The 27,714-nt window shown below is 37.6% G+C and overlaps 1 protein-coding gene across 1 annotated transcript in view; it reads left to right on the top strand.

Moving 5' to 3' along the window:
- DLG5 (discs large MAGUK scaffold protein 5) overlaps positions 1 to 27,714 on the top strand; it is a gene marked incomplete at both ends in the record, with an annotated part of 103,852 nt that overhangs the window by 21,119 nt on the left and 55,019 nt on the right. Inside the window, one exon of the mRNA XM_079536557.1 lies at positions 15,301 to 15,369. Within this exon, the coding sequence (XP_079392683.1) occupies positions 15,301 to 15,369 (69 nt within the window). The remainder of the gene's footprint in view (positions 1 to 15,300; positions 15,370 to 27,714) is intronic.

Below are 27,714 nucleotides of genomic sequence, written 5' to 3' on the forward strand. Positions count from 1 at the left end.
ACCATCATTGGTTTAATAAAGAAATAGACATTTTGAAGCAGATCAAGTGTTTTCAGGTCATTAACAAGTTGTTTTGTTGCTGTTGAGTGAGACAGTTTTAGTTCTACTTTGGGTTAAGATGTCCCTAACCTCTAGTTACTCCTGGACCTCATTAATTTTTTCTCTTTCCTCCTTGACCCTCCCTACTCTCCCAACCTTTCTTGACAAATGGAAGATACAGGTATGGCCTCTGGTTTTGGAAATAGAATATTAGTTTATGAGCAGGAGACAAATTATGCAGTGATGCACATTCTGAGAAATTGTCATGTATTTGTTTGGAGTTCAAACATCATGGTAGGGAATTTTCAGTCCTATAAAAAATGGTCTGTTTTGCTTTCAGACAACAGCTTTTCTTCTCCAGAAATGCTAGTCATAAGAATACTCCTTTCCCTGTGTGATTAATTCAGTGTCTTTTTCTTGTTAAGGCAGACAAAAAGAAGGGGAAAAGTAAAGAAATTTACTTGAGTAAGAAGATGAGCAGTGTCTCAAAGTCAGGTAGAAGACTATGATAAAGAGGCCGGACTTCATCTCTTTCTACAGTGGGATATAAGTAGGAGAAATGAGCCACCTCTACTTAGGAAGGATGAGAAATAGAGCTGGAGTAATGCAGGGCTGTTGGATTTCTACTTGTGAGGAAAAGGAAGGAGTACAATCACCACTATGAATTTCCTTATCCTGTTTCTACTAGTCATACTAGTTGGTTTTCTTCTGTATCTGATAGGAGGGGAACAGTTAGTAGGATCCACTGTACTTAGAAAACTCAAAGCAAATTGTAATGCCTCTGTTTGTGTTCCAGTAAAACTTGGTAGCCTAATCGTTTGATCTGGAGCTTTTGTTTGAGTATTAATCTTCAGTATTTCTTTGAAATATTGAATCTTCAGTCCTCTTCAACTGCCATGATCACTGATATCCTTTTGTTGAATGTTGCTTTTATTTTAATTTACTTCTAATTCTGAGTAGGTCATAAACTTGCATGGAGAAAGAAAAATCATTCCAGGTCTGCTTCTGCCAATATGTACTTTCTGCTGGATTCTGGACCTCTCTGGGCAGAAGAAACATACATATATATGTACAGGTACTGGGGGCTGATTGACTGATCTCTGGAAATATTGTGTACAGTGAGCTGAGGAACCAGAGAGGTTACTTTTAAAAAGTATGTAAATTGTAACTAGAAGCCTATCATTTTGAGAAACAGGTCATCTATGCTTATAATTGTCTCTGCAGAATTTAGTATAATGATGCATATCTACTGTGCCCAAACATGAGAGGATTAATAGCTATGGCTAGTATTTGCACTTCCCAGAATGCTTGCAAAGGCTCAGTGTAGACATAAACAGCAGGGGAGGTAAGTGCTGAAACCAGGAGAGATGCATCTCTGTTTAATTAAAAGCATATTTGTCTACTACAGATTTCCAGGAGAAGGATGTTGCACACCTATCTGAAGCACTACAGTAGCTCATACCCTGAGTCTCATTTTTCAAAGCTTCCTTGCTTCCTTTCCATGCTGTAATTGCTTTAAGGCAGCATCACCAAAAAGCATTCAAGGCAGTACTTTTTTTTTAATGTAGAAACTTCCAGTGTTTTTTAAAATCAAACAGGTCCAAATCTTCTTGGATGTAACTTGACCTGACTTTTGGATTGTAAAGCTTCTCCTTTATGCCTTGGAGAGGATGCTTCTGCTCAGTTGCAGGGATGGAACAATCAGCTCCTGTGCTTCATACATGGAGCTGGGGGCGAGTCATCAGCTTAGCATTCTTGTCAAGTGGTTGGGTAATACAGGGAGTTTGCATAGGCAGGGCAGGTACTTCAGCATCTCTCTCGCAGTTTACGCCCTTCTTTTACATTTTCCTCATTTGAATTACATTTGTAAGTTGAGTTCCATAGTAAATTTGCCCAGGGAAAAGAGAAAAACATGCTTTATGAGACTGAAAAATAAATAACTATGGCCAGCCTCCAAGCTCATGTCTGTCAGGACGCATTACTAAATGCATTCAGAGAATGTTCTGAAAAACAAGAGTGCTCTCAGGTTAAATCTCACTGCTTTATCCCATTATCCTCATAGCAAAGATAGTAGCATGTAGGTTATCTGATTTTGTCCTTGATTGGGGGGGAAAAAGAAAAAAAGAAAAAAAGAAAAAGCCTGGACTCATCTGAAAGTCTGGAGCGATTTTAATTTTTTTCTGATTGGAAACAAGTTTTTTTGTTTGTTTTACTATTTTGCCTTCAAAGATACGTACAGTAGCTTGGATTTCTTTTCCCTCCTTCCCCTCAATTTACTTCTATACTTTTTTTTCTATATTTTTCTATACCTTTTTTAAAAATCGGCAATATATTGTGCATTTCTGGAAGGTTTTCTGAATCTCATTTGTAGTAAAACAATCACTAAATATACATCAAATTACTCCTTTCGAATGCAAAGTTGCGATGTTTGTTTTCCCTGTAGCAGAAGATGTAGCAGAGGAAGGGAAAACAATGATTTTTCAAAAAGCTACTTACTATCAACCTTTTCAGTGGAGGAATTGAAGTTGTTACAAAGTTTTTGCTGGTTTTCCACTGATCTTAGTTTCGGAGAGAGAAAGAGATCCTTCTGTGCTTTCATACCTACTGAACACTTGAAATTGGTTGTGTGAGTTTTGAAGGGTGAATCACTTCCTAATGGATCAAAGCTAATATTCACATTTGTATCTGACAAATCTTTCAGTGTACTTGAAATGTCTTATGGATGGTGTTATCCATGGAGAGGAGATGGGAAACTTTGTTTTATAGTACCATTAATGAAGTATAAATGCTAACCTGAGATCAGATCATCTATTTCTTTTCATATAGTTCACTTTCTACAATTAAACTTCCGATTTTATTTTCTTTTTCAATCATGTGCTCCTAATGTTAAGTCCCTGAGCCAACATAAAAGCAGATGGATGTGAAAATATTGTAATTGAATGTAACCTAGTTATTTGTAATTTAAGCATCTTGAATATCTTTGGTTTTGTAATGGAAAGGTAGAATGAAAATAATTTATGTAACAGGAAATTATGCCGTAATATGCAAGACTAAGATGTTTTCTTTTTTTTTTTTTCCCTAAAATGAAAATGCCTTGCAGAAAGGACCTGCTATATCAGAGATGGCAATAAATCACAATGGGATAGAGTTTAGTCTTGCACTTTTAAACAGTGATTCATCTCAACTAATGTTTATATAGTCATTTCCTAAGCACCTTTTTACATTAGACTGATTGAATTTGGTCTTCATCAGTACCTGTTTCAAACACTTTTATGATTAGCATGTTAATACATCTCTATTTGTTTTCTTCTGGAGGAGAGCGGAGGGAAGAGAAGCCTTTTCTTACTGTGTTAGGAAGATGTGTATTTCTGGTTATGATTTAATCATAACTTATATTAGTGTTTCATACTGCAAACACTTTGTACATGAGGAAAACAGTAGATGCAATGGATGCTTTTTTTTTTTTTTTTTTTAAACCCACTGATATTCTCTTCCTGCTGTTTCTGTTCCTCTATATGCTATGCCTCACTGCTGCTACTGTTGCTCTCATTGCTATGGGGAAATAGGAAGCAAAATGAAACGATTGACTCTGCTGGCAGCTGCTCTGACACCATCTTCATTAGAGAAATCCCCAGAATCTGCAGGGTCTGTTCAGGGAGGCAGATGTAAAGAAAGCTATCTCACCAGAGATTTAAAGTGGAGCAGAAATGGCATAGTCCATTTCAAGTCTGCCTCTGGAGGCACAATTTTTAATGTCTCTTCTGTTGTTGGTATGGGAACTATAAAATGTGTCCATGTTTATATGGTTAAATGAAGAGGCAACAAAGCTTACATACAGTGTTACTCCAGACCACCTAGTGTGCTTATTTAAGACATATCTGTGCTGGCACCACCAGTCCCAGCACACTGTAAAACCTCAGCATGAATGTGAAAGCTGTCCTCAGTCAGCCTTCATGCCTGACAAGTAGTGCTGTGCTGATGGGGAGGCAGCATCCTCCGCTGTTCCTCCATTCAGAGGAGATGCAGGTGAAATGAGGCTGAGGGCATCACAGCTGTGCTGCAGGGAGGCAGTTGACTTTCCAAGCAGGTTAGCTTCTGGTCCTCTGGCTGGCTCACCTCTCTGAGGTGAGAGGCTACTTTCTGTCCTCAGCAGCTCTGACTCGTGCTGTCAGTATGCCATATTCCACTTCATCAGTGTTGTGATCTCGTTTACTTTTGTCGTCTTGGGTGTTGCTGTCTAGGGGTTGGACTGAGGCACTGATTGCATTTGCCTTTGGAATTGCATTCTGCTGAATGCAGTTCTGTAGCCTGCCTCTTCCAGAGAGGCCTGTTTTACTCCATTAAGCTCAGTGTGCTCTATCATGTGATGTTGATAGTGATACTACTTCCTGCTCAGAGTGTAATTTCATCCTTTTGTAGATGTACTGTCTGCACACTAAGCTTTTAAAACATTTTCTGGAATTGATGAAGTGGATATACTGGCAGTGGATTTAACTGCCTGTATTGCAGACTTTTTTTTCTCCTTGTAATTGATCCAGTGGCAAATATTTGTCTCAAAAATCCTCCCATCACTGCAATCTGTCACTGATGTCTCAAGTTCTCAGTTATTCTTTGCATGCATGCTGCAGTTGCTTCCTTGGTTACCCAGATCTACTGGCTTAAGAAGCCATTGTTTTCAAGTTATCAACTACTCTCTTGCTGGAGTTGTGACAGTTCTAGTCACTTTCTCCCTCCAAAAATCTCAGGCTAATATGCCCAGTTAGTATGTTGATACCCTTGTTGCATATGAAGAGTGCTTTCTAGACTCTACAACTGATTTAGTATTCAAATAGAATTCGTCACTAAGGAATTACAGAAGCTGATGAGGCAGGAACAATTAGCCCAGGGAAGCTGTGGATGCCCCATCCCTGGAAGTGATTGAGACCAGGTTAGATGGGGCCCTGGGCAACCTGATATGGTGAGTGCCAACCATGCCCATGGCAGGAAGTTGAACAGGATGATCTTCAAGGTCCTTTCCAACCTAAGCCGTTCTGTGAATCTGAATGAAGGAACTCCTGGCATACTGAAATTGATGCCAGCAGACTTCTAGCCTAGCAGGAAGGGCCTGGGCAGGCTGTGCTGTTTCCTGGCTGGGCTGGGCTGAGCCCTGGCAGCGCCGAAGGACAGCATCTCAGCACAATCTCTTCCTCTCCCTGCCATGACTGTGACAGTTGGATTAGCAGCTGCCCAGATATCCTGCAGAGAAATGCAAGAAGAGGGAGAGGAATGTGTGCCATAATTGAATTGTGTTTCCAGCATTTTCTGCTTGTAGCTGCAGGTAGGAGAGAGAGAGCATTTATGTTCTTGAGCACCATGGTACCTGGGGAAAGAAGGCTTTTGTCACATATCATTAGCCCCATCCAAGACCAGGTAGGATGGGACCCTAGGCAGCCTGGTCTAGTATTAGATATGGAAGTTGGCCTCCAAGTGGCATGGGGGTTGGAGCCTGATGATCCTTGAGGTCCCTTCCAACCCAAGCCATTCTATGATTCTGTGACATGTCGCCTTTCCTGTTAGAAAGGCTGAGAAGTGTGCCTTGTGGCTCATGGTGTTCATGCCAGCTAAGTAGGCACCTGTCTGCTGCCATCCTCACAGCCAGTTACCTCTGGTATGGGCACAGCAGTGCTGGTGGGTCCTCAGCTTGAACTAGAAGAGGCTTGAAGCTCACCGTGAGTATTTCTGCAACAAGTTACTTCTGTAATTAGTTCATAGATATGGGTTTTTGTAATAATCATCCGTGCAGTAGAACACTTCAGGACGTACCTAACTTCATTGTTTAAATGGAGGCATAAGTGCAGTTTCTTTTCTTACTTCTTTGTTTTCTGAAAAAAATATAGCCTGTGCTTTAAACCTGTCTTAATCTTTTCCATCCCTAATTCTGAGCTCATTCGTATCGGTAGTTGGCATATTTCGTAGGTTGAAGGAGCTGGGGCTGATCAACTTGGAGAAAAGAAGGTTCTAGGGATACCTGATAGCAGCCTTTCAGTATCTAAAGAGGTGCTACAAGAAAGAAGGGGACAGGCTCAATAACAGTGTCTGTCCTGATAGGACAAGGGGAAATGGTTACAAACTAAAAGAGGAGATATTTAGATTGGATGTAAGGAAGAAGGCTTTTACTTCTTCCTGGGCACCCTTGGTAAGGGTGATGAGATACTGAAACAGGATCTCTAGAGAGACGGTGAATGCTCTGTTTTTTGAAGACTTCCAAGGTCAGGCTGGATGGGGTTCTGAGCAACCTTATCTAGCTGTAGGTGTCCCTGCTCATTGCAGGGGAGTTGGATTAGATGACCCTGAAGGGTCTGTTGCAACTAATAATTCTATGATATTCCTTTCCATATGGTTGTTTGGTTAAGCTATTACCTTTGTGAAAACTTGTGCATGTCTGGAAAGGTCTTTGTACAGATACTTAGAATATTTGCTCCAATCTGACCAGTATCAGAGAAATCTCAGTTGCTTTGCTATTCATTCAGTGTTTGTTTTTGCACCACTTGTCATATTCCTGCTGCGTTTTTGCAGTTCTGATGAGCTTCCTCTAATTGGATGTGTTGTCAAGAGGGTTTAGGCCTCAAGTCTGTAGGTAGCAGAGACTTGTACCCTCCTTGTAGCAGTGTCTTGAACTCCATTCTTGAATTGCTACAAAAGCTTAGGTGAGGCATGTGACAGACAGAGTCATTGCCAGTCAGCATGTTCTGCCCTGGAAATACCTGGTGACAAGACAGTGAGTTGGTGGAAATACTGGATGCAGTAAGTGTCTTATCTTAAAATCAGTGCTTGGTGTCCTTGTTGATTTTTGGCCTTTCGAACATCAGTGTCTGCAGTTTTAAGTAACTTTATTTCCTTTTTTCTTTTTTCTTTTTTCTTTCATGTAGGTTTAATTATGGCATGATCTCTCTACAAGCATAATTAGGTAGTTACTTTAATTTAATTCCAAAATAAAAATTAAATTTTAAGTGTAGCATTTTGTTCTGGCGTTATATTTTGCTATTCGTATTACCTGATTGTACAACTATTTGATGAAAAAGATATATTGCAAAGCCATGTGCATATCTATGCAAACTAAATGAAGTTTGTATTTCTTAATTTTTACCATTGCCAATTTTGTAGATTTGCTGTAATAGATTGAGAGCACATTTTTGTAGGGATCTGGGATTTACCACCTTCATCTTACAACCGTTTTCTTCCTTCTGATTGTGTAAATATATGGGTAAGCATTTTGAGCATGTGGAGTTCACTTTTATCTGAATTGTTTAGGATCAGTTGTGAAGGGCAGACTGCATCATCCTTTAGAAATCTTAGCCACGTTACTTGTGGAGCTTCTGGAATATAGCTTGAGGTAAAATAAATAAAAACCATTCCCTCCTGAGATGGAAATAACTGTGCAAAGTGAGCTTTCTCTGAAAAGGCTGCTGCATAGCAAAATAGACAAGCAACAAGTCTTTCTTCAAGCCTCAAGATTTGGTTAGCATACTAAGAAAAATAGGTGTAAATGTATTACTGTCTGGTTTTAAATATGTTAGCAAGGAGATCTGAAGGTACTCGTAAATATTATTTCTGCCAAAGCTTAATGGCAGGAAGGGATGTTCTAAGAGTTGTCTATTCCTAGCCCAAATAATGATGTGTGATGTGACTTGATGGATCTTTCATGTGTCCTTTTTTTCCTTCAGAATAAAAATGAATGTATACTCTCCTTTATTTTTTTAAGAATTGTTACCAGTTTCTCATCTTGATGATGATGTTAAAATATCCCAGCATTAGGGGAGTTGGGAAGAACAACTGTGCAGTGCGAGTTGGAAGGCACTGTGAAGCAGTGACCAGGTGTTTTCTCCATGTCCAGCCTTTCTGTTTGCCAAGTGAAGTTTAAGGGTATATATATAAACTGTTACACGTTTGTTTTCCAGAGCTTCAACTGCTGTGCACATTTAAAAAAAACTTACTTCGTGGCACTTTACAGTAGGACAGATTGTGCTCACCATTGCTACTACACTCATTTCTTTCCTTTGATTTATTACATCCTCCTTATCATCTCCCAGTTTTTGCTTTTTCTGTTTTTTCATTTGAGCAGCTCTAATTATCTTACTCTGCCTGTTTTGTCAGACCACTTGTTGCTGCAGCAGGTATAAAGTGCTTCAGGTTCTTGTGGTGTGTAAATACTATTCAGAAGTTCTTTAAACTGTCTAGTCCAAGGACAGAGGAATCCCACACTATGTTGGTAATGCTGAAGTTGGATATTTGTAACAGTCAGTTGGTCACTGCTGTTGGGCTTTGAAGTTAACCTTGAATGAGGTGAGCCAAAATATATACTTCCAAATCTATGAAGTACCAGATATGATAAAATAAATCTTTAATTACTTTGTGTAGGAATTGTGCTCAGACTCTGCTAGCTGAAGAGTTGATTTTTGTTTCATTTATGTCAAGCTTCAGATTGTAGTTGCAGCTTCGAGACTTGTTGCAGCTTGTCTGCAAAAAACACGTGTGTTTTTTGTTTGCTTTTATTTAAAGGATTTATACTGCCTGTAGGCTTGTTAATGTTTTTAGAAGTGGTATTGCTTGCAGATTTTTTGGCAGTGTATTTACAACACCGTATGTCCTCTGACCATAAGAAGCCAGTGAACCTTTCTTAAAAATTGTAGTTGCTTATCTGCAGAAAGCATGGGATCATTTGGATTTTCTCTTATGCTACCAAGTAGCATAAAGATAAGGAAACTGACCTTAATGTAAGGGCTTGCTTTACAATCTGCATGAGCTGGAATACTTGCAGTTTGTTTCACCTGCCTACATTGCAGCTTTACTAAGACCTTAAATGCAACTTTTTCCTGTCTGTACAAAGGCTTAAGAATTACAGTCTGGCAGAGGTTAAAGAATCTGCAGCTAGCTGTTATTCTTCCCTTTTTCGAATGTGAACCTCCAAAATCGATATTCCTTGTTTAAGAAGGTTACTGTTGGAGGCTGTACGTGCAGCTCTACAAATGTGAAATTGTATTTTGCCAGGATCTCAATGTAATATGTTTGCATATTTTTATGGTAGCTAGGTATGTAGCCATTAGTCTTAAAAGAAATGCTGAAAAATCATCGCCCGTCTGATGTATTACCTAATGGGCATCTAGGGCTGTAAGAGAGGGGCGTAGTCCCTGGCTGTGTGCTGTTGCAGCTCACCTGACACTGAGGGTTGGAGATGAGTGACTTGTCAAGAAAAAATGCACCAAGTAAAGCAGAGTTAAAAGCCATCACAGTCAGAAAGCAGAAGACAGAGGTTAAAGTTGTTGTTTCTCGTTCAGAACCTGAATTGCTACAGGATGTTTTGAATAAGTAATAGCAGTAGTAAATGTAGTTGGATCTTTGGTCCTGCTGCTCCAGCAGATACATTTTTGCTGTTCTAGTAAATAACTGCTTTTAATATTGTTTCAAGGTGCAAAAAATTAAATTAGTCATTCTTAAAATTATGAAGAAATAAATGAAGGTGTGAATGGTATCAAGGATCATATTATTTTCAGTTGATCTGATACACTTGGATGTCATTTTTGTTGTTGTCTCTAGTTTTATGGCAGTCTAAGTTTTTATATGCCTTTGCTTACAGTTACCAGTGGGTAATATATAAGCTGATAAAACATCGTGGTAATTTGGCTCTTAAAAATTGCTTTTGTTACAACTTTTAAAGTTATTTTTAGTGTGTGACAAAGCAGTTTGAATACTGTCAGCTGAAACACTATATTTTTGTGACAGAACTAAGCAAATTTAGATTTGTAAAGCTGTTTAATCTTTTCTCTCTATCTTTTTGTGTAAAAAGGATGGTTTGACCCAGTGTTCACAGTGGCACACAGAAGAATAAATAATGCTAATAGACTGTGAATAGCAGCAAGTGTGTGCTCATGATAAAACTGTAACATATGAATGCAAATAATTTCTTCTTCTCATCGCTTCCTTCATTTTGTCGTTCTCTTTTTTTTTTTTCTTTTTTTTAAATTGAAAATGCCAACTTTGGCTTTCGTAGTGCAGGTTGTTGTAGGATGCCCAATTATTGTCCAGTGACTTAGGTTTCTTAAAAATACATTTTGAATTCTTTTAGGTATAATTCACTGCATTGCTTGCTGGCCAGCAACAAATTATCCATGGCAAAGAATGTATTCATTACTAGAAAGGACATTTTTAAGAACATGTATTTAGATATACATGCATGGCTTTGATCTCCTATGAAGTGTTTTGAAAAGAACGTAGCTATGAAAACAGGAATTTTCCAGATACATATGTCTAGTATTGTTTTTGACACCTGAAGATCAGATGTTGTACTTAATTATATGACTGATAGCTTGGAACTTGAGCATCTGAACTCAGAGCAGCTCTACTGATGTTTCTGGCCTGAGGCATGTTACTTAACTTTCCTGAATCCAAAGCTGCACAAAAATTGTCATATTATATTACAATCAGACTGATCTGTTACTCTGTCACCAGTGCTGATTTTTACATGTCTGAACTATTCTGTCCTCAAGAGGAGTTTATTCTTAATCTCTTCTAATTGAAGGGTGGCTTAAGCTCTGAAATATGTCTTCTCCAAAACCTTACTTTTTAGTATCTGTGTTGTCTTAAATACGTTGTTTTAAAATATCTTCTCAACTGTAAAAGGAAGATAAATATTTTAACCCTCACTCTTTAAAAAAATCTGTGAGGTATTTGGGAAATCAAAATGGTAAGTTATTTGATGCTTTGGAAAGCCATTTAATGTTCATGAGGTTTTCATGCTATCCTGACAATAAAAGAGTGTTGTGTGCTTCAGGGCATAGTATTAAGGAACTATAGGCATGGTGAATAAGAGATAAAAATGCTTTTAAAAGGAGGTGGGTGAAGAGAGCAGGTTTTTGCTGATACGACCTCTGCTACTTTTCTACTGCTTATGTTTTCATTTGGTAGTATCCTTAAAGGCAAATGTTTGTCAGGCGTCAAAAATGAAGATGACATGAACAGGAGCAAATACCCAATTGAAGGTATTGTGCAAGGTCAGGATTAAAGGTCTGAATGTCACACAGCTGGCAAGACATGACTGCATTTTATGTTTTCTGACAAACCTGGCTGTCCAGGCTTCCAAGAAAGGAATAGCCTTGGAGATGGAGTGTGGCAGATCCATGTGGTCTTCAGCTCCTTAGGCAGTTCTGGTTGTTGTGATGTGAAAGGCAATGGGAATGTTGTAATCTGGGTCATTTCCAGTTTTAATCAAAGTTGTTTGCTCCCCCACAGCAAGTAGGAGTCCTGCCAAAGGCAGTTTGGTTTGGTGTGCTGAGGCATGGATCAGAAACTGTTTGTCACGCTGTGCTCACATCCGGTGCTCTGAGCCTCCCTTAGGATGGCCCTCTGCTGCCCAGGAGCTGGATCAGCTGCAGCCACAGTGCAGGAAGGAGTTGGGAGTAGAAGAGTTTAATTAACAGAGGAAATTCACAGCAGGGGAGCGTGGAGAGTTGTTTAATGTCATCTGTAAGCAGAGGAAACTTGTGTGGGGAAACTACTCTCCCTAGGCTTAGTCCTGCAATGCAGTGTCCTAGTTAGGAAACATGCTTAATTTAGAGTCAGCAGTATTGCAGATCTGAAATATAGCCATTCATAAATGGGTGGCGTGCCATGGGCTGTGTAGCTAAGACCAGCATGCTCTCTGTCTTGTGCAATCAAGCACTTAATGTCTTGTGAATTACACCCTGGTTCTTCACACACTGAGGCATGTTTGGTAGACCAGCCTCTTGTTCTTAAGGTGTGTATTTGGAGGAGTGATTATTCTTGTTCCTACACAGTTATTTAGTTAGTGTAGCAAATTTTGGAAAATAAAATAGCCTTCAGACTTGCCAAGTACTCTCTTTCAGCTGGATCACATTTTTAACTTTGTATTTGTGAGAAAAACATGCCTCCTGGGGGAAAAAAAAAAGTGTATTCAAAACACACAGATAAAGGATTTTGAAAACCTGATTTCTGTGTATCTTATTTTGCCACTGCAGTTCCCCTTCTGTACAGTGTTCTTTAGGGTTATGAGCAGAGATGGTGTTTTGTCCATATCTTTCTAGAGGAGATGTTCAGGTTATGTGATAGAATGAAATCTGAAGTCATTGTTTTTATTTCCTTAGAATTCTCTCAATAATTGTATCAGTTAGTGCTGGAAGAAATTTTATTTCATCCTTTGTACTGCTTTCTTCTAGAAGGCACAAATGCAGTCTTGTTTGTGAGGCTCTACTTTGGGATAGTTGGCTTGTCTTTTTTAGACTCCTTCAAGTATAGACAATGCCCAGTGTTATGTGGTATTTCCCAGTTCAGTGATTAGGAGGGATGGAGAACCGTTCTGTTGTAGTTTGGAACTCCATACTTTAATCCTATCAATCTAGTAATCCCATCAGTCTAGACTTGGCACCACTGTTGAGGAACTGCCGCAATTAGACAGTTGGTGTCTTCCTAGGATATGCAACTTCTTGCACCGTTTATTTTTTTTAACAAGGAAAAGGTATGTCACTGTGTAGACCAAGTGCTTAGAAATGGTGAGAAAACAGGTTCCTGTTTTACTTGCCTTCAGAGGTGACTTCAACAGCTAAGCAAGTAATTCTCCTCCTCAATTTGAAAGTTTCTAAGTGGCCTTTCTGCCATCAGACTAATAAGGACAGTAGAAACATGAGGGATGTTGACTTGCTTTAATCATTTCAAGTAAAAGGAAATGTGATTATTAAAATTCTGAAGTGTAGATGATAGCTGCTTTTCAATCTCTCTGTTCTGCCAGAGCTCTTTAATATAGCATGGAACTGATCTGAAGTTTGAATTCAGATGAGCAAAGATGTGCCCCGAAGCAAATCTGCTGTGCAAAGGGAGAGCATGCTTATGCTTTTCTTCCCCTTTCTACAACTGTGGATTTGTGAATGTCAGGTCATCAATCTATGAATTAAAATAAGTCTAGTTGAGTGTAACGTATGACATATCTGGTAATCAGTTAAGCATCACTTGAAAGCATACATGTGAAAAGAATGTTGACATAGATTAAAACTTAGTAGAAAATAGTATAATATTCTGGAAAAAATTGTTGATCACCCAAGTAGTGTGGAAATCTAAGTTTTGGTTTTATTAATGAAGTACAATGAATATGACAGCTATGAAATGTCACCTTGCTGATTTTTCCTTCAGCTTCTGTGTGTATGTTTGTAAGTCTTTCATTCTGTGGTTGTTGTATAGGTGGTAGTATTTTAATGTCAACTGCTTTCATAAGAGTTACTGTATTACTTGAAGATAACGTAGCTGTGGCTGTTTCTTATATACAAATTTATAGTAGTAATTAATTCAAAGTACTGTCACAAATCTGTCTTAATCTAATTTGATCCGTTTTGAAAATTTGAAGATGATGTATGTTGAGCATCAGAATATGTCTAAAGCATCTGTTAAATTTCTCATACTGATTCTTAAATCTGTGTGTTGAGAAGACGACTGAGGTGTCAGGTAGAAAAGTCTGTGCTTATTTCTATTTTGCTTTGGACTTCTGTGCAGCACATGCAGCAGGCCATCTTTAAAGCTTTCCAGCTGGATCAGCTAACCCTCCCTTCCCATAATTGCTTATAGTTGGGAAACTGTAACAAATAGGTGATTTAGTAAAGATTTAGTAAAGATTGCATGGAAAGACTGAAAGAACTTGAAGCAAGATCCAGGTCATACAAGCTTGATGTACCCTAATTAAAAGACTATCCTGTGTATCTATTTGGATACCTAAAGATACCCTGATCATTTACAAAATAGTAAATTAATTATTTGTAAATTGGGATTCTGTGTCTTCCATCATTGTTATTATGATTGTTGCAATTGAGTCTCTTTCAACAATTCTGTGAAAGGGAGAAAAAACTCATTCAGTGTTTGTGATGAAAAGATTTTATTTTTCCACTTCAAAGAAGAAGCTGCAGCAGTTTAAGATTACCTAAACTTTGTTTCTGTGTGGGATTCATATGTAAGCTTTTGGAGGAAGTGAGTGATTTTACATTGCTGAGTGTCACATCTTGGCATGCAGATTTCATTGAGCTGGAGTCACGCAGTTTATGTGATGTTGATTTACATTGTCTGTCAAAAAGATATTCTAATTTGTTCAATATATTGAGCTTTTTTCAGTTTCCATTTATTTCTAATCCACTTCAGTCTGGCTGGAGACCATGTCCTCATTGACTTATATGTATATTTTTTTTCATTTCACTTTGGTGTTACTGCTTGTGTTGTCAGCCTAATTTTCTTTCTTCTTCTTGTCTTTCGTCTTTCTTTCATCCGATATTGTAACAGGTGTTACTCCTTTTCCTAAGGAAGTGCAGGAGATGAGCAAAAATTAGTATTTCTTTAATCTATTTGAAAAGTATGCCTATGTGTTTAATCTCATGCTTCTTAGCTTTCATTTTTCAATTTCAAAGAGCTTTGAAGAAACACATAGCAAAACATAGAAAGGAAGATCATAGGAGAAAGGCAGCTCCTGAAAATATTGAGTTTATCTTTGAGCTCATGTTCTGGTTGTTGCTGAAAATGAATCAGATTTCAAATCACTTGCCCACATAATCTCTCCCTTTCTTTGCTGTGGGATGTTGATCTTGTTTGTTGAGGGATGGTGGAGCTGATTAATTCATAAGCTTTTGAATCAAGGCCTGATTTTCTAGTTCTTCTGGTGCATTTCTGAACAAACTGGAAAAAAAAAAAAGGCACCCCATCTATTTATATACATATGGAAAAACCTGCTGTGAATACTGTCAGTGACAGCGTGTCGCTTCTTAAAAAGGTCAGATACCAAAAGTTGAAATGAATGCAAGCAAAATCTGTTTACTGGTGAAATTATGTTTCAGAGTCTGAGAAGTTAGAGGAAAGAAGTAAAGTCAGTAAGACAAATGGAACAGGAGCTGGTACATACATCTAAGAAGACAGGTAACCAAAGTAGATTCTGACAGTCAGACAGACAAGACAGATTGAAGACATCATTCAGTCTGCATACTTAAAGAAAAAACTCGGTGTTTTCAGTACATCAGAATTAACTATTGTATTTTTTCTGCGTTCATTTTTTTACCATTTAAACTGGAACCATTTCCTGCTCAGTGCGTAGTGTTACATTCATTTACAAGTTATTCATTTCCTACTAGTTTTTTAAGCTTTGATAACCATTCCGTTTGGCTTTTACAGAGTCAAGAAAACAAATGGTTAGCTTGATTTTGTGAGGGGAAAAAAAAATAATAGTTTGTCTTTTTCTAATTTTAGGATCTACTTACAGTGTGCTGTCCATAATGCCTTCTGATTCTGAAAGCAGCAGTTCTCTGAGTAGCATTGGTGAGTAAAGGATTAATTTAAAAACTTGAACAAATCTTTTGGCTGCTGGGATAATGTGGTTTTAAAGTTGTCTTTTTCAAGGTAGAAGGATACAAGTTGTAATAGAAGAGAAGTTGAACTGTATTATACAGCCATGCATCTTTACAAGGAATAAGTATACCCTTTTTGTGTAGTGCAAGCTCACAATTTTTGTAGCTACGTGTAGTTGTTGCCAATAAGAGCTGTTACATGAATTTACGTAACTATGCTGCAAATTACTGTAGTAATGTAAAAATGTCAGTATGTATATGTACACATTTACAGATATATATGTATATATTTATGTAGATATTAAAATTGTAGTTGGTCTAAAGCATCACAGATATTGAAAGGCTATGAACTTGGCTAATAATATTTCAAAACTTTTGGAAGTGAGTGCAAGCTTAAACTTTTTTTTTTTTTTTTTTGGCTGAGTGTAATAAGCTGCTTTGTTTTCTGTAATTTTAAAGCCTTGGGGAGAAAAAAAAAGACAAAAGGAGAAAAGAATGTGAACAGCAGCCCTTCAACAGCAAGATGATCTCAGAACAGCCGTGATCACTGTCAGTTTTCCTTTTCTTATAGAAATGCTTTTATTGTGAAATCCATGTAGAAGTAATTTGCTGTGGATAGGGAATGTAGGCCTTCACATATTTAAAGTTCCAATTTTGTGTCAGGCATCTGTAGAGTTCCTTGACAGCATTGGGCAAGTCAGTTGTCTGTTTAAGGATGTGTGTAGACATCTGTTGCAGTCATCAAGATGAGCTTTTAACTCCAACGTGCAGAAACAAGGTTTTAAGGTTGACTGAACATATGGAAAGTTGTGACATGTTAGTCTTATTTTTATCCAATTCAGGATTGTATGTTATTACCTGAAAGAAGGGCAGGATTTGTTTTGTTATGAAGAAATAGGAGCTAAAGGTAGGAGAAATTTTTGGGTAACCAGACTTTCAAGAAGACTTCCAAAGAGTGTGAAATACAGTAAGTTGGTGGAATAATTAGTGGTGCTTGAGATATGAGGGGGTGCAGGTGGTTCACTCTGGTCCCATGTTCCTAATTTTAAGAAGGGACGCTTGTTTGTTTTTTTCAGCTTTTATAACTTCCTGAGTGCACATACTTAATTCTTTGTAACTGGTAATTTACAATTTTGGAAGTAAAGGCTAACAACTGGCACTTAATGAGATTATAGTTTTTGCCATCACAGTGCAAACTTTTGTTTTAACATCTACCACTTGGAGGCCATATATATGTGACTTATATTTTTCATTTTTCTTTTTTCTTTTTTTCTTTTTTTTTTTTTTTTTTGTGGAATGGTCTCTTATACAGGTGTGGGATTCCTGTTTCTGAACACTTATTTAGAATTTGGTATTTTGCTTCTGAGACATCCTTTATTCCCATATATCAGTCAGAACTGAACTCTTTTCAAACTGTTTTGTTCACCTGATACTGTAAAATATTAAAATTTATACTAAATTCTGTCCTGTATGTTTTCCTTTAAGTTATCCTTAGAAGTGTATTATGTATGCAGTGATCCAAGTTATTTATAACCTAAAAATAAAATCACCATTATTTAATAAAATTTATGTTGCTAGTATTCTCCATAGTTATTGGTGTTTTTTTGTTTTTTGTTCTTCCAGATGGTTAAAGTGAGTTGAATGTTTAATATTAACTACATTAACAGCCAGGAGAGTTCCTTCTTTGAAGCTGACATCTTTACAGTCTGGTTACAGATTTGTTATTCATGAATATCATATTTTTTTTTCTTCTCCAAATCATTTTCTCTCTCACATATCTTGTTCTGTAAGGTAAAATATTTTAAATGTGATCTAATATCAGCAGCAAATTCTCTTTAGTTAATAGCCAGTATGTCCTAATAGATGTGTTTGCAAGTCGCTTCAAAGCTGTTGTGAGGTTATTTTGATACTGACTGATTTGTTGAGTGACAAGCCATTGTAATGGAAGGTGTTTGCATGCTAACTCTCTAAAGGCTTCTTATGACTTATTTGAAGGAAATCCCAACAAAGCCTGAGTTTCTTCAGTGTTTCACTATTTAGAAGCATCTTCCTTCCACCACGGATCTCCACCACAACCTGGCTCACTGGAATGTATTTTCAAGGGCTGTGTAGGGCAGTGAAAATAAGTTGTTTTTTTTTTTTTTTTCTTTTTTTTTTTTTTTCCTGTGAAATGAATGTGTCAGTGGAAAAAGGTGAATAGCTCATAGTTTGGAGTCAGTGTAAGCTTTGGAATATATTGTGTACAACTATCATTGCCAAACATGCATATAAAGGAATATTTTATTTTCTTCAGTCACATGTATCTTCTTTATGGGACAGGGAAGAACTATATTTTATTTCCTGAGTTCAGAACCCTTACCATTAATACTAAAACACTTATGTTTCTGATGAGCTTTGCTTCTGTTTGTCAAACAACATGGAAACACATTTGAGCTTTCAGAGAAAATGAGAAGGGAGGCTAATTAAGCCCAGTTAAATAAGCTGATAATACATCTTAGTGTCTTCCAACTAGAAGATATAATAGAAACTGCTGTTCACTGTCTTTATATCCATAGTTCATAAAGTAACTAGAGAAGAGGATGTCCCTGCGTTTTATCTTTTCTTTCCAATCTTAATCATCCTAACCATTGTTTCAGGTAGTTTCAGCTGCTAGCATTCTTAATTTAATTATCTTTTTCTGAAATAGCTCCAGGATGTTACACAATTGAGGTGATTCTATCAACTGTGCTCTAGCAATTCATGATAGAGAATATTCCAGGTATTTAAATTTTATATGAGCCTGACAAACAATTGAACATGTTCATGGAGGTGAAACCCCTGGCTCAGGTAACTTCCTGAGCTGTCAATTGCTAGATAGTGGCAGACAGTTTGGGGCAATTTATTTATTTATTTATTTGTTAGAAATTGTTTTTAGTAATAGGTGGATTCCCGATAGGAAAGTTTGTTCTGTAAAATTGTTACATTTATTTTATCACTGATGTCATTGTTGTAGAGGGCATTTAAACCATCTTCAAACTGTCCGATAGCTCTACATTTTATGTATATTTAATGGAGTAAATAGCTGGGAATCTTGATCCCCAGAAAGTATGAGCATTTATGATTAATTATAGAAATATAATATAAATGAACTGTTATGTTTGTACTTCAACATACTTGATCAGCAGATAGTATTTTGTGTGAGACTGGCAAACTTGATGCTGAAGTACAAAATTATTTTTTGTTTGTCAGTCTGTGAGCTTTGTGATCTGTTGTGGTGCCACAGCCTTTTCTCCATTGTTTTATGAATGCAGGAGTAAATTGTTGCTGATTTTTTTTTTTCTCAATTGGATTTGAAAATGTCATAATAAGGTGAACACATTATTTACATGCAGTTGCTTAATGTTAACTTAATTCTGTCCATCTTAGATGCTTCCTCATTGAAATGTTTTTTTTTTGTTGTGTAATACTATTGATTGTTTATATATTTTTAGTGCTTTTTAGCTAGTTATCGATTATTTGTTTGTTTCTTTCAGTCAGGAGAAACAGACTAGCTGTGTCTTGAGAATTTTGGTAATGAAGGACAACAGATGACTGTAGGAAGGGCATTCAGTTGTGGTGTAATGCAGCACTGCAGATTGTTTTCTCTTGCTCCAGTTTGTGTGTTGGACTCTTATTTTTCCTGTTGCATGTTCTGTGTATGTGGGTTTTCAGCAGCCAGGCAGGAACTTGGACCCTCTGTGGTAGGACAAGCCTATGGTAACATTCATCAGAGAAGCAGCAGTTCCTAAAGAAAGATGAGAAAATGACCTCATCCATCCACTGATAACTGAATGAGAAACTGATGTGAAAGAGGAAAAATGTCTGTTGGGGGGGGGGGGGGAGGGGGGTAAGGCCCTCTATTAGAGAAAAACTTAAAGTGTCTAGCTGTTAGCTTCAAGGTGAGAAATATGCATTGTAAAGATACAGCTGTAAATACACAGAGTGACTTATTTAATTTTACCAAATCATTGTCTTGATCAATGAGCTTTTCTGTTACCACAGTAGCCTTGTTGTTATGACCGTGAAATGTATATGTCCTATAGGAAATCAGGGGAGTTTTGACAATTGTAAAATTAATCTTGCAAAAGGGTTTTGTCTTATCCCCAGTGACTTTCTAGTTGTTGGTTTTGGTTTGTTGTGTTTTTTTTTTTTTTTTTTGTTTTGTTTTGTTTTGTTTTTCTTAAATGGTTAATTCTTTTTTTTTCCTTTCTTTCTACAGTTAGAGTCAATAATTAGTCCCTTTGCACTCATTTCCCTACAGTAAGCTAAGGTACAGAGTGACTTATATAACACTTGATGTTGCTGGGGTTTTCGTGTTTAGAGTGGAAGGAAATAAGATTTTCCTGGCAAGGATGCCATACAGTAGCAATATGATTACATGATTAGGTATTAGGTGAGATTCTTGAAACTGAGCCAGGTGTCCTTTCTTTGACCACAGCAATTGTTTGAATGTTTTATGCACTTTTCACTGTCCAAAAATAGGTAAGCACAGATGTAGATAGGATTTGGCATCAGCTCATGAAATTGCTCTTCTTTCATGTTGCTGGTGCATATTCATAATTAATTTTTTCCTCTAAGTATTCAGCAGTTGTCATAGTTCTGCTAGGAGAAGAGAGCAAGGAATGATGTAACAAGTACAGTGTTACTGATGTGACTTGCAGAATAGCTCAGGACCACTCTGTCCCATGTGCTGCTGTGTCATCCACTTTTTTTTGCTTAGATGGGCTTGCAGGGAATGAGGGATGCAGGAAGAATGAACTTCCTGCCACCTGTGGATTTACTGAGTGCTATGGTAGAAGAAGCCACTGAGTAGAAGTTAGGGTGGCAGTCCTGGAGCAGGAATGTTGTAGATGGATCTGTCCTATTTTTTTCTTTTGCCTGCGTATTAATAAAAATGCAGAGAAACAGTTTCTTATGCTATACAAGTTCTTCTTTCTCTATCTTCCTTGCCACTCAAAACTTCTTTAGATGATTGTGTTTTCTTTGTTCCCTTAAGTTTCCTTCCTTTTCTTTCTGCTATATCGAGTTCATGCTGTGTATGTGAAATAGGTAGTGAGGACATGGAGAGTTCTGAGGGGAGGAAAAAAAAAAAAAATCAGTTTTGATTGACCAAAGAGATACAACCTTTCACAATTGCTGCATACCACTGTTGTGCTTCAGCCCCACCTTCTTTCCCCCCAAAGGATGAAAAATCCCTATTAGCTTGTCATACTCTCTCTGTATTTTGTTTCTTACCTCTTACTCTTTGTTAGTCACAAAGATATTTTGTGTGTAAACAGAAGCATCCTTCATCTGCCCACTCTTTGTGCCCAGCATACTCTCTCAGTGGAGCTACAATCCTGCATCTCTGACATCAGAATAATTATTTATGGAGTGCCTGGTGTGCCAAGCACAAACCAAGTGTCACTTAGGAATGAGATGGAGCCAGCAACAGCACAGTATGTGACAGGCACTGGCTAACCCCCCTGTTGACCAGTAATGGTTATGGAGGAGAAGACCGCACAGAATAAAAGATTTTTTTTTTAATCTTTTGTTGATTGGTATGGTGCACTCAATCATTTAACATTTACAATTTTTGGAGATAAATATTCACCAAGTGCTGAAGTAAACTTGTATAACATAGTTCTGGATAGCCAGTGCCTAATGGCCTCCTGGAGCAGGGAGGCGGCCTAGATATCCTCTCCAGGAAGAGGGGATGTACTTCTGAGTGACAGAGAAGAGCTGGGAGACATTGTCACTTTATGAAACAGCAGGGGAAAACTTCAGGTTTGTCCCAGAGGAATTCAGGAGAGCTGATCTGAAAAGGTAACCCTGTGTGTAGCCCACCTGAAGTGCCTCAACACCAATGAACACAAGCATGAGAAATAAGCAGGAGTTGGAAGCATTTTGCAATTAGAAAACTATGACCTAATTGCTGTCATAGAAACATGATTGGACAAATCACACAGCTGGAATACTATGATTGAGGTCTACAAGCTTTTTAGAAGAGTTAGGCAGGGCAGGAGGAGTGGGGAAGTTGCCCTTTATGTTAAGAAGCAGATGGATTGCAAAGGGCTGCATTTAAAAAATGGCAGTGATCAAATTGAGGGTTTGTAGATTGAAATTAGGGACGAGACCAATATCTGGTGGTGACCTGATCAAGGCGGCTGTGAAGGCACTAAGAGATCTGGAGCACATCTCCTTTGAAGGATGACAGAGGGGGGTTGGACTTGTTCAGTCAGTCAGGAGAAGAAAAGGCTCCAGGGACACCTCTTTGTGGTCTCCCAGTACTTAAAGGGAGCTTACAAACAGCACAGAGATGACTTCTTATGTGATCTGATAGTGATAGGACAAGGGGGAATGTTTTTAAACAAAAAGAGGGGAGATTTAGATTAGATGTTCGAGGGAAATTTTTTCTTAAGAGTGGGGCACTGTAGCAGGTTACCTAGCAAAACTGTGGATGCTCTGTCCTTGGAGGTGTTCAACACCAAGATGGATGGTGCATGGGAACTGGTGAATCACAGCCTGAACCTCTGATTGATCACCTGAGGTGAGCAATGAGTCAGCCCTGGGAGCAGAGGTGAAGGCACTCCACCTGTGCTGCTGGTGGGGGTGGAGCCTGGCTACATCTCTCTAGATCCATTTAAGAGCTGACCACCAGCGGGTAAGGGTCTCTTTCTGGAGATCCATCCTTTGGAGGTTTATGGTAAGCCCAGGACAAGGGTAAGCACTCTTATTTATTCTCTTTTTGTTATAATAACCTGTTTAGCCAAACTCTCTTGTTTATTTCATAATGATAACATCTGTATATTCATTGATTATGCAGATGGAGACCTGAGCAGCCTTGTCTGGTGAATGGCAACCCTGCTCACAGCAGGCATTGGAACTTGGTTATCTTTAAGATCTCTTTCTATATTCAGGCTGTTCTGTGATTCTTTGTCTTCCAACCTCAGATGTTGCTGTTCTTTCCCTAAGTTCACATGTTGGAGGCTGCTTGACAGCCGAAGGTATACTGAAGTCTGCTCTAGTGCTGAACTGACACAAGGAGAATAATTATTTTTCTTGTTGCCTGGGACAAGATGACTGAAAAGAGATAGACAAAATAGTGGAAGTATTAAGGAATGTGTGTCTTGGACTTTTTTTTCCTCAATGTAGTATATATTTAAGTTTTGAATGGCAGTTTAATTTCACTCTCTATATATTTCTTGCTGTATGGTGTGCATTCTAGACAGTATCAGATACTGGGCTTTATAGCATTGTCCGTTATCTCTGTAAATGTAATGTTACAGAGAGAAAGAGATGCTAATTACTTACATCAGCTTCAGGAGGGATTGTGGACTACTTTGTATGAATATTAAATTGCTGGCAACTTACAGAAATGCTGTAAGTACCATGAATCTTGAGTTATTTTGTCTGCCTTCATATACCAGTCTGAACAAAGAACTAAGGCCAAAATCGTTGCATTTTTTGAAGTATACTTTTAAATTATTTTAAGTATTTTTGCACTTTGCATATCCCAGAAGGTATTGTTTTGAACATGAAAGTAAGATAGGAGGCTTGAGATCTGCAGACAATGTATCAGAAGATAAAATATCAGCTGAATACCACTGCACTTATGCTTCAGCATGATACTGCCAAATTTGTTTATGATAGTGTGCACTAACACAATATCTTTGTTAATTTCTGTGCCTGTCTGGATTTATTTCATTTCCTATCTTTTATTTATTTTCTATTCTATTATTTACTTTATTTCCTAACTTTAATATTTTTTTAATTTTCTTTCCCTTTTCTTCCAAAGTCAATCTTCTTTGTCTCATTTTAGATAAACAGGTAAGTCATCATTCTGGCCCATGTTCTTTGAAAAAGTCTCTGTGAATTGGCTTAAAGGTTGTGTTTCAAGACTTTAGATATGCAGTACTTTTGTAACCTCCAGTAAAACACTGTTGACCTAAGTAGCGTGATACTGTGACAAGATTATAGTTCCTGGAACTTTTTAACCAACCTTTGTACTATTACAGAGCATCAAATTTTTCTCTTAGTATGCTTAAAATAAAAATAAAAATCTTCTTCCTTTACTTGCTGCACAGTATTTTATTTTTTCAAGATATGTTTAATAGAAACCTGCAGTTACACTCAGGAATCGGGCAGTGGCTCTGAAGATAGTCTGTGTTATGCTTTTTTATGATGCGTTTTTAACAGAATGGCGTTGCATAGTCTTCCATTCTTCAAAAATATACCGGAATACTAATGAGAGGTTATTCAGAATGGAAGAGGCCCTCCATTTTCCCATATATATCCTTTCCTTCTTTCCATAGCTAGATCTCTGAATTGTTGTGGTTGTAGCTGTCAGCTCTTTACTCCTCATTACATACTCTGGAGCTTATCTTCCAATTTGTACCATACTGTTATTCCAGGTGTTTGGTTTTTCAGTTATCACCTTTCTACTTGTTTTGTTGTTGTTCTCTCCCCTCCCCCTTGTTTACATCGCTATTTTTTCTGAGTCAGTTGCCATTCCAGTCTCTAATAAACATCGTCTTTAGCACTATGATTCTGACTCCAGGTACCGTGTATCTGTTCTCACTGATCTATTCCAATTTTGACTTTAACCAATAGTGTTTCCTTGCTTAACTCTTTAAGTTATCATCCTGAAAAGCTATTTATAGGTAGTTTTTCACTAAATGCAATTCAAAATTTTAAGCTGAGGCTATTAATTCTTACTCCAAAACAAACTTTGCGTCTCTTCCATCTGATGATAATTCCCAACATGGTCTCTTTTACTGCTTCCAAGTTTCATGTCGGTCATTTAAATAGATGTCCTTTTACATTGCCGAGATTTCCATTTATTGTTTCACACTTGATGCAGCTGTGCATAACAAGCTAGTAATTGTTTTTGCTATGCATAGGAAGTGGAGCTGGCAGGTGTGGGTTATGATACTCTTTCATAGATAAACATTCTTTAATTGTTCAAAAAAGCGTTTTCCAATTGTTTGCTCCTCCTTGAGGAGTCAAAGGAGTCAGTCTGTAGGAATCTCTTGGTTTTGTTTTTTTTCCAACTAGTGCAAACGAAGTTTACAGTGGATAAATATAACAGCTGTTGCTTGTTTCTTTGTCAGCATATGCTAATGTTACACCTGCTGAAGGGCCACAAAAGAGGAGAAAATTTAACGGGAATGCTACCAGTACATTACACTTGAATCCTTTTGTGTATCCCAGTGATTGGCTTAGATGATCAACCTCTATTCAAAAGTGATATGCCTGTAAAATTTCAACTCAACAGTCAAGTTAAACCTCTTTTTATAGATCTAAATCCTATGTAATTTTCTTGTCCTTTGATCTTAGTACATGTTTTGTTTCCTGGAAACAAAAGTTACGAAATACCCACACTCCTCCACAAACTTAGAAGAACTTCACACTTTTTTTTCACTCAGTTTGGTTTATGAACCATATAGGTAATCCTTAATCTCTTTGCCTGATTTTCAGTCTGTTTGCTATTAACCACCTTCTTTTAAGTAGTAAGCACTTTGCATTGCTTTATTGTATTCTTACTGACTTTTATAGCATCCATTTCCTGGCAGCTATGGGTTTAAGTGTAGTCATGCGTTTCTTGTCACTTCAGAGCCACTCAAGATTTACTCAGTGAATGTGATACCCTGATTTAAAATAAAATTTAAACAAACGGAAAACAGTAGTCACAAAGAAATTAGGAAATTAACTTTACCAATAAATAGTCTCAGAGAAGAGGGAGCTGTGGTTTTGCATTTTTTTTTACTTTTGTGTTTTTTGGTTTTTTGTTGGTTTTTTTTTTTTTTTTTTTTTTTTTTTTTTGCATTACCTCAAAAAATCAGTTTGAATTAGTTCTTGACCTCTTAACGATTCTGCATAAATTGAGCTTGAAAAATCCCTGATCTGACCACAACATTTTATATGCCTCAGTATCAGTCTTCGGCAGCAGATTGCTGAGATTCCTGAAGATTCAATCTGTAATAATCTGAATGGAAATGCAGCATGTGTGAATCCACACCTCCTGCACTCTAGACAGCATGTCTGGAACATGATGTCTTTCCCTACTCCCTGCATCCCTTTATCAGTCTGTGCATTCAGGAAACCATTTTGGTGTCAGCAGTTTTCTTTTTGGGCTCTTAAACAGTATGATGAAATGATGCTCAGAGCTTCCTGTGGCAGAAGCTGTGGCAGCGAGCATCAGTGGAGTCTCAGCCTCAGGTTGGTGTGCAGCGACTGCCCGGCAGCTGTCCCGCACTTTTTGGATGGGGTACTTGAGCCCAGGTTATGATTCTGCTGTGCACTTATTAACCTGATAAACATTAGGTTTGATAGTTCCCACCAGGAGATGCTGGCTACTCAAATGCAGAAGTTCCGACTGTGTTTCCTTGGCTATGATACAGATTTTAATCTCTTTTGTAGCTTGGAAAAGTTCTGCAAGAACTTTTCAAACTGATATAATTAGTACTTTTTTTCTTTCTTTGCAGTTTCTGAGTACTGGGTTGTAGATTTTCATTCATGTTGATCTTTCCAGTAGGACTGCTCAGCTCTTTCTAAAGTCTTAAGTTTATCTAAGTTGAAAGTTTGTTTTGCGTGCCGGCGGGTTTGTTTAGGGTATTATATTCTGTAGTAAGACAAATACTGGAGTGTTGCACATTCTTTTTCTTGCATGTTACACGATCCTCACTGCTTTCATAACCTATTAGGTTTTTGTCTATCAGATGACACTCTTCCACAGTTCAGTATTGTACCTTTCAGTTTCCCTTTCTCTGTGGACTGCTGCTTTTTTTTTTTTTTTTTTACTAATGTTTTATTTCACCTACAAGGCAGTTCTGTTCCACTGTCTGTTATTTCAAGGCCACTTCTAAAGATACATCTGAAGAAATGCATCAAAGGGTAGATTCTGTTATGTAATCCCATTTTAGAGCATATAAATTATTGAAAGAAAGTAAATATTTTAGCACAGATTTTCCTGCAGCTATAATAAGTTTTTCCTGAGCTGGGGGAGAAACCTTATTTGCAACACATCTTTTGTCTTATTTTGCAAGTGTTTTTTTAACATATTCTCTCATGACTTACAGGACCTTAAAGAAATGGTACTCAGGACATCCATGTTGATTTTCTTTTTTAAATGGAAGCTGTGAGGAGGATCAGCTGTACATAGACTAGTCTGATTGTTTTCAAGCAAGAATTAGCTTTATGAAATTTATAAAATGACTTGAAAAAGATTGAAATACAATTACAAGCATTATGTTAGCTGATGGCTGCCTTTTAAATTGGTGTATATATGTATATCATACCAAGTGTATTTCTCAAAAAGGAAAATGTATGTGTTATAACTTAAGGTATTTTCATATTATTTCTTAAAAAATAATTCCTCTTCCATTGGTACTTGTTTTCCCACCTCAGCGTTATACTGATTCAGTGTTGTGGTACATCTTAGTCAGTTTAACGAGCTTCCCAGCCACATTCCTCTTAAAATATTATTTTTAGTCCAAAAAGTGTGCTGCCCTATCCCCAAATACTGGGAGTGACGTGCAAATGAAGCTAACTGTGCACTAGTGTCTATGTGGCTGTATTACCTCTTCAAACATTGATTATTAGAGTAGCCATCAAAAATTGTATCTGATAATTATTTGATCATTGTGACTTCCATGAAATCACATGTTTAAACTGCAGAGGATGTAATTGCTTTAGCTTCTGTTACAGCTGCTTTTCTTTTATAGAATGCAGGTATGAAATTTGGAAAAAAATTTTGATTTTGATTCAGTTAATGTGTACTCAGGACTTCATGGGTATACTGCATGAACTAATTTTGAACGTAGTGCCCCCACTGTGAGGCTGTTGTTGGGGACAGTGGAATGCTGCCTACCTGGAGGCTGGCAGCATGTGGCTGGGTATTGCTGGATCCTCAGCATCAAAGGGGAGCTGATATGGAAAAGGAGTTCTGGGCTTTACTAAGCAGATGGATGAGTTTGAGCACTTGTCGAGACGTGCAGTACATCCATTTTAACAAATCCAGATTATCTGAGGAAGCAAGTAAGTTGTTGTAAGATGGCATCATTTGGATAATGGAAACTTAGCCTTTAGGCTTGTAGATTTTAAGACCAGTTTGAGTGGTTAAAATGCAGAAAGGAAGTACTGTTGTGTAAATATGCAGTCAGATGGAAAAAGAATATAAAGCTGGAAGCACAGGTCACTTTCTTTGTACTGCATCAGGATGTCAGATGCAGTAAAAAGCTTTTAGCGTTCAACTGTAAAAATCCCTTTCAAGGAAATGGAGAGTTGAAATTGAATTTTTCTGATGAAAGAGAAGTTT

The sequence above is a fragment of the Tetrao urogallus genome (genome assembly GCF_951394365.1).
Source record: "Tetrao urogallus genome assembly, chromosome: 5".
In the NCBI taxonomy this organism is placed as follows: domain Eukaryota; kingdom Metazoa; phylum Chordata; class Aves; order Galliformes; family Phasianidae; genus Tetrao; species Tetrao urogallus.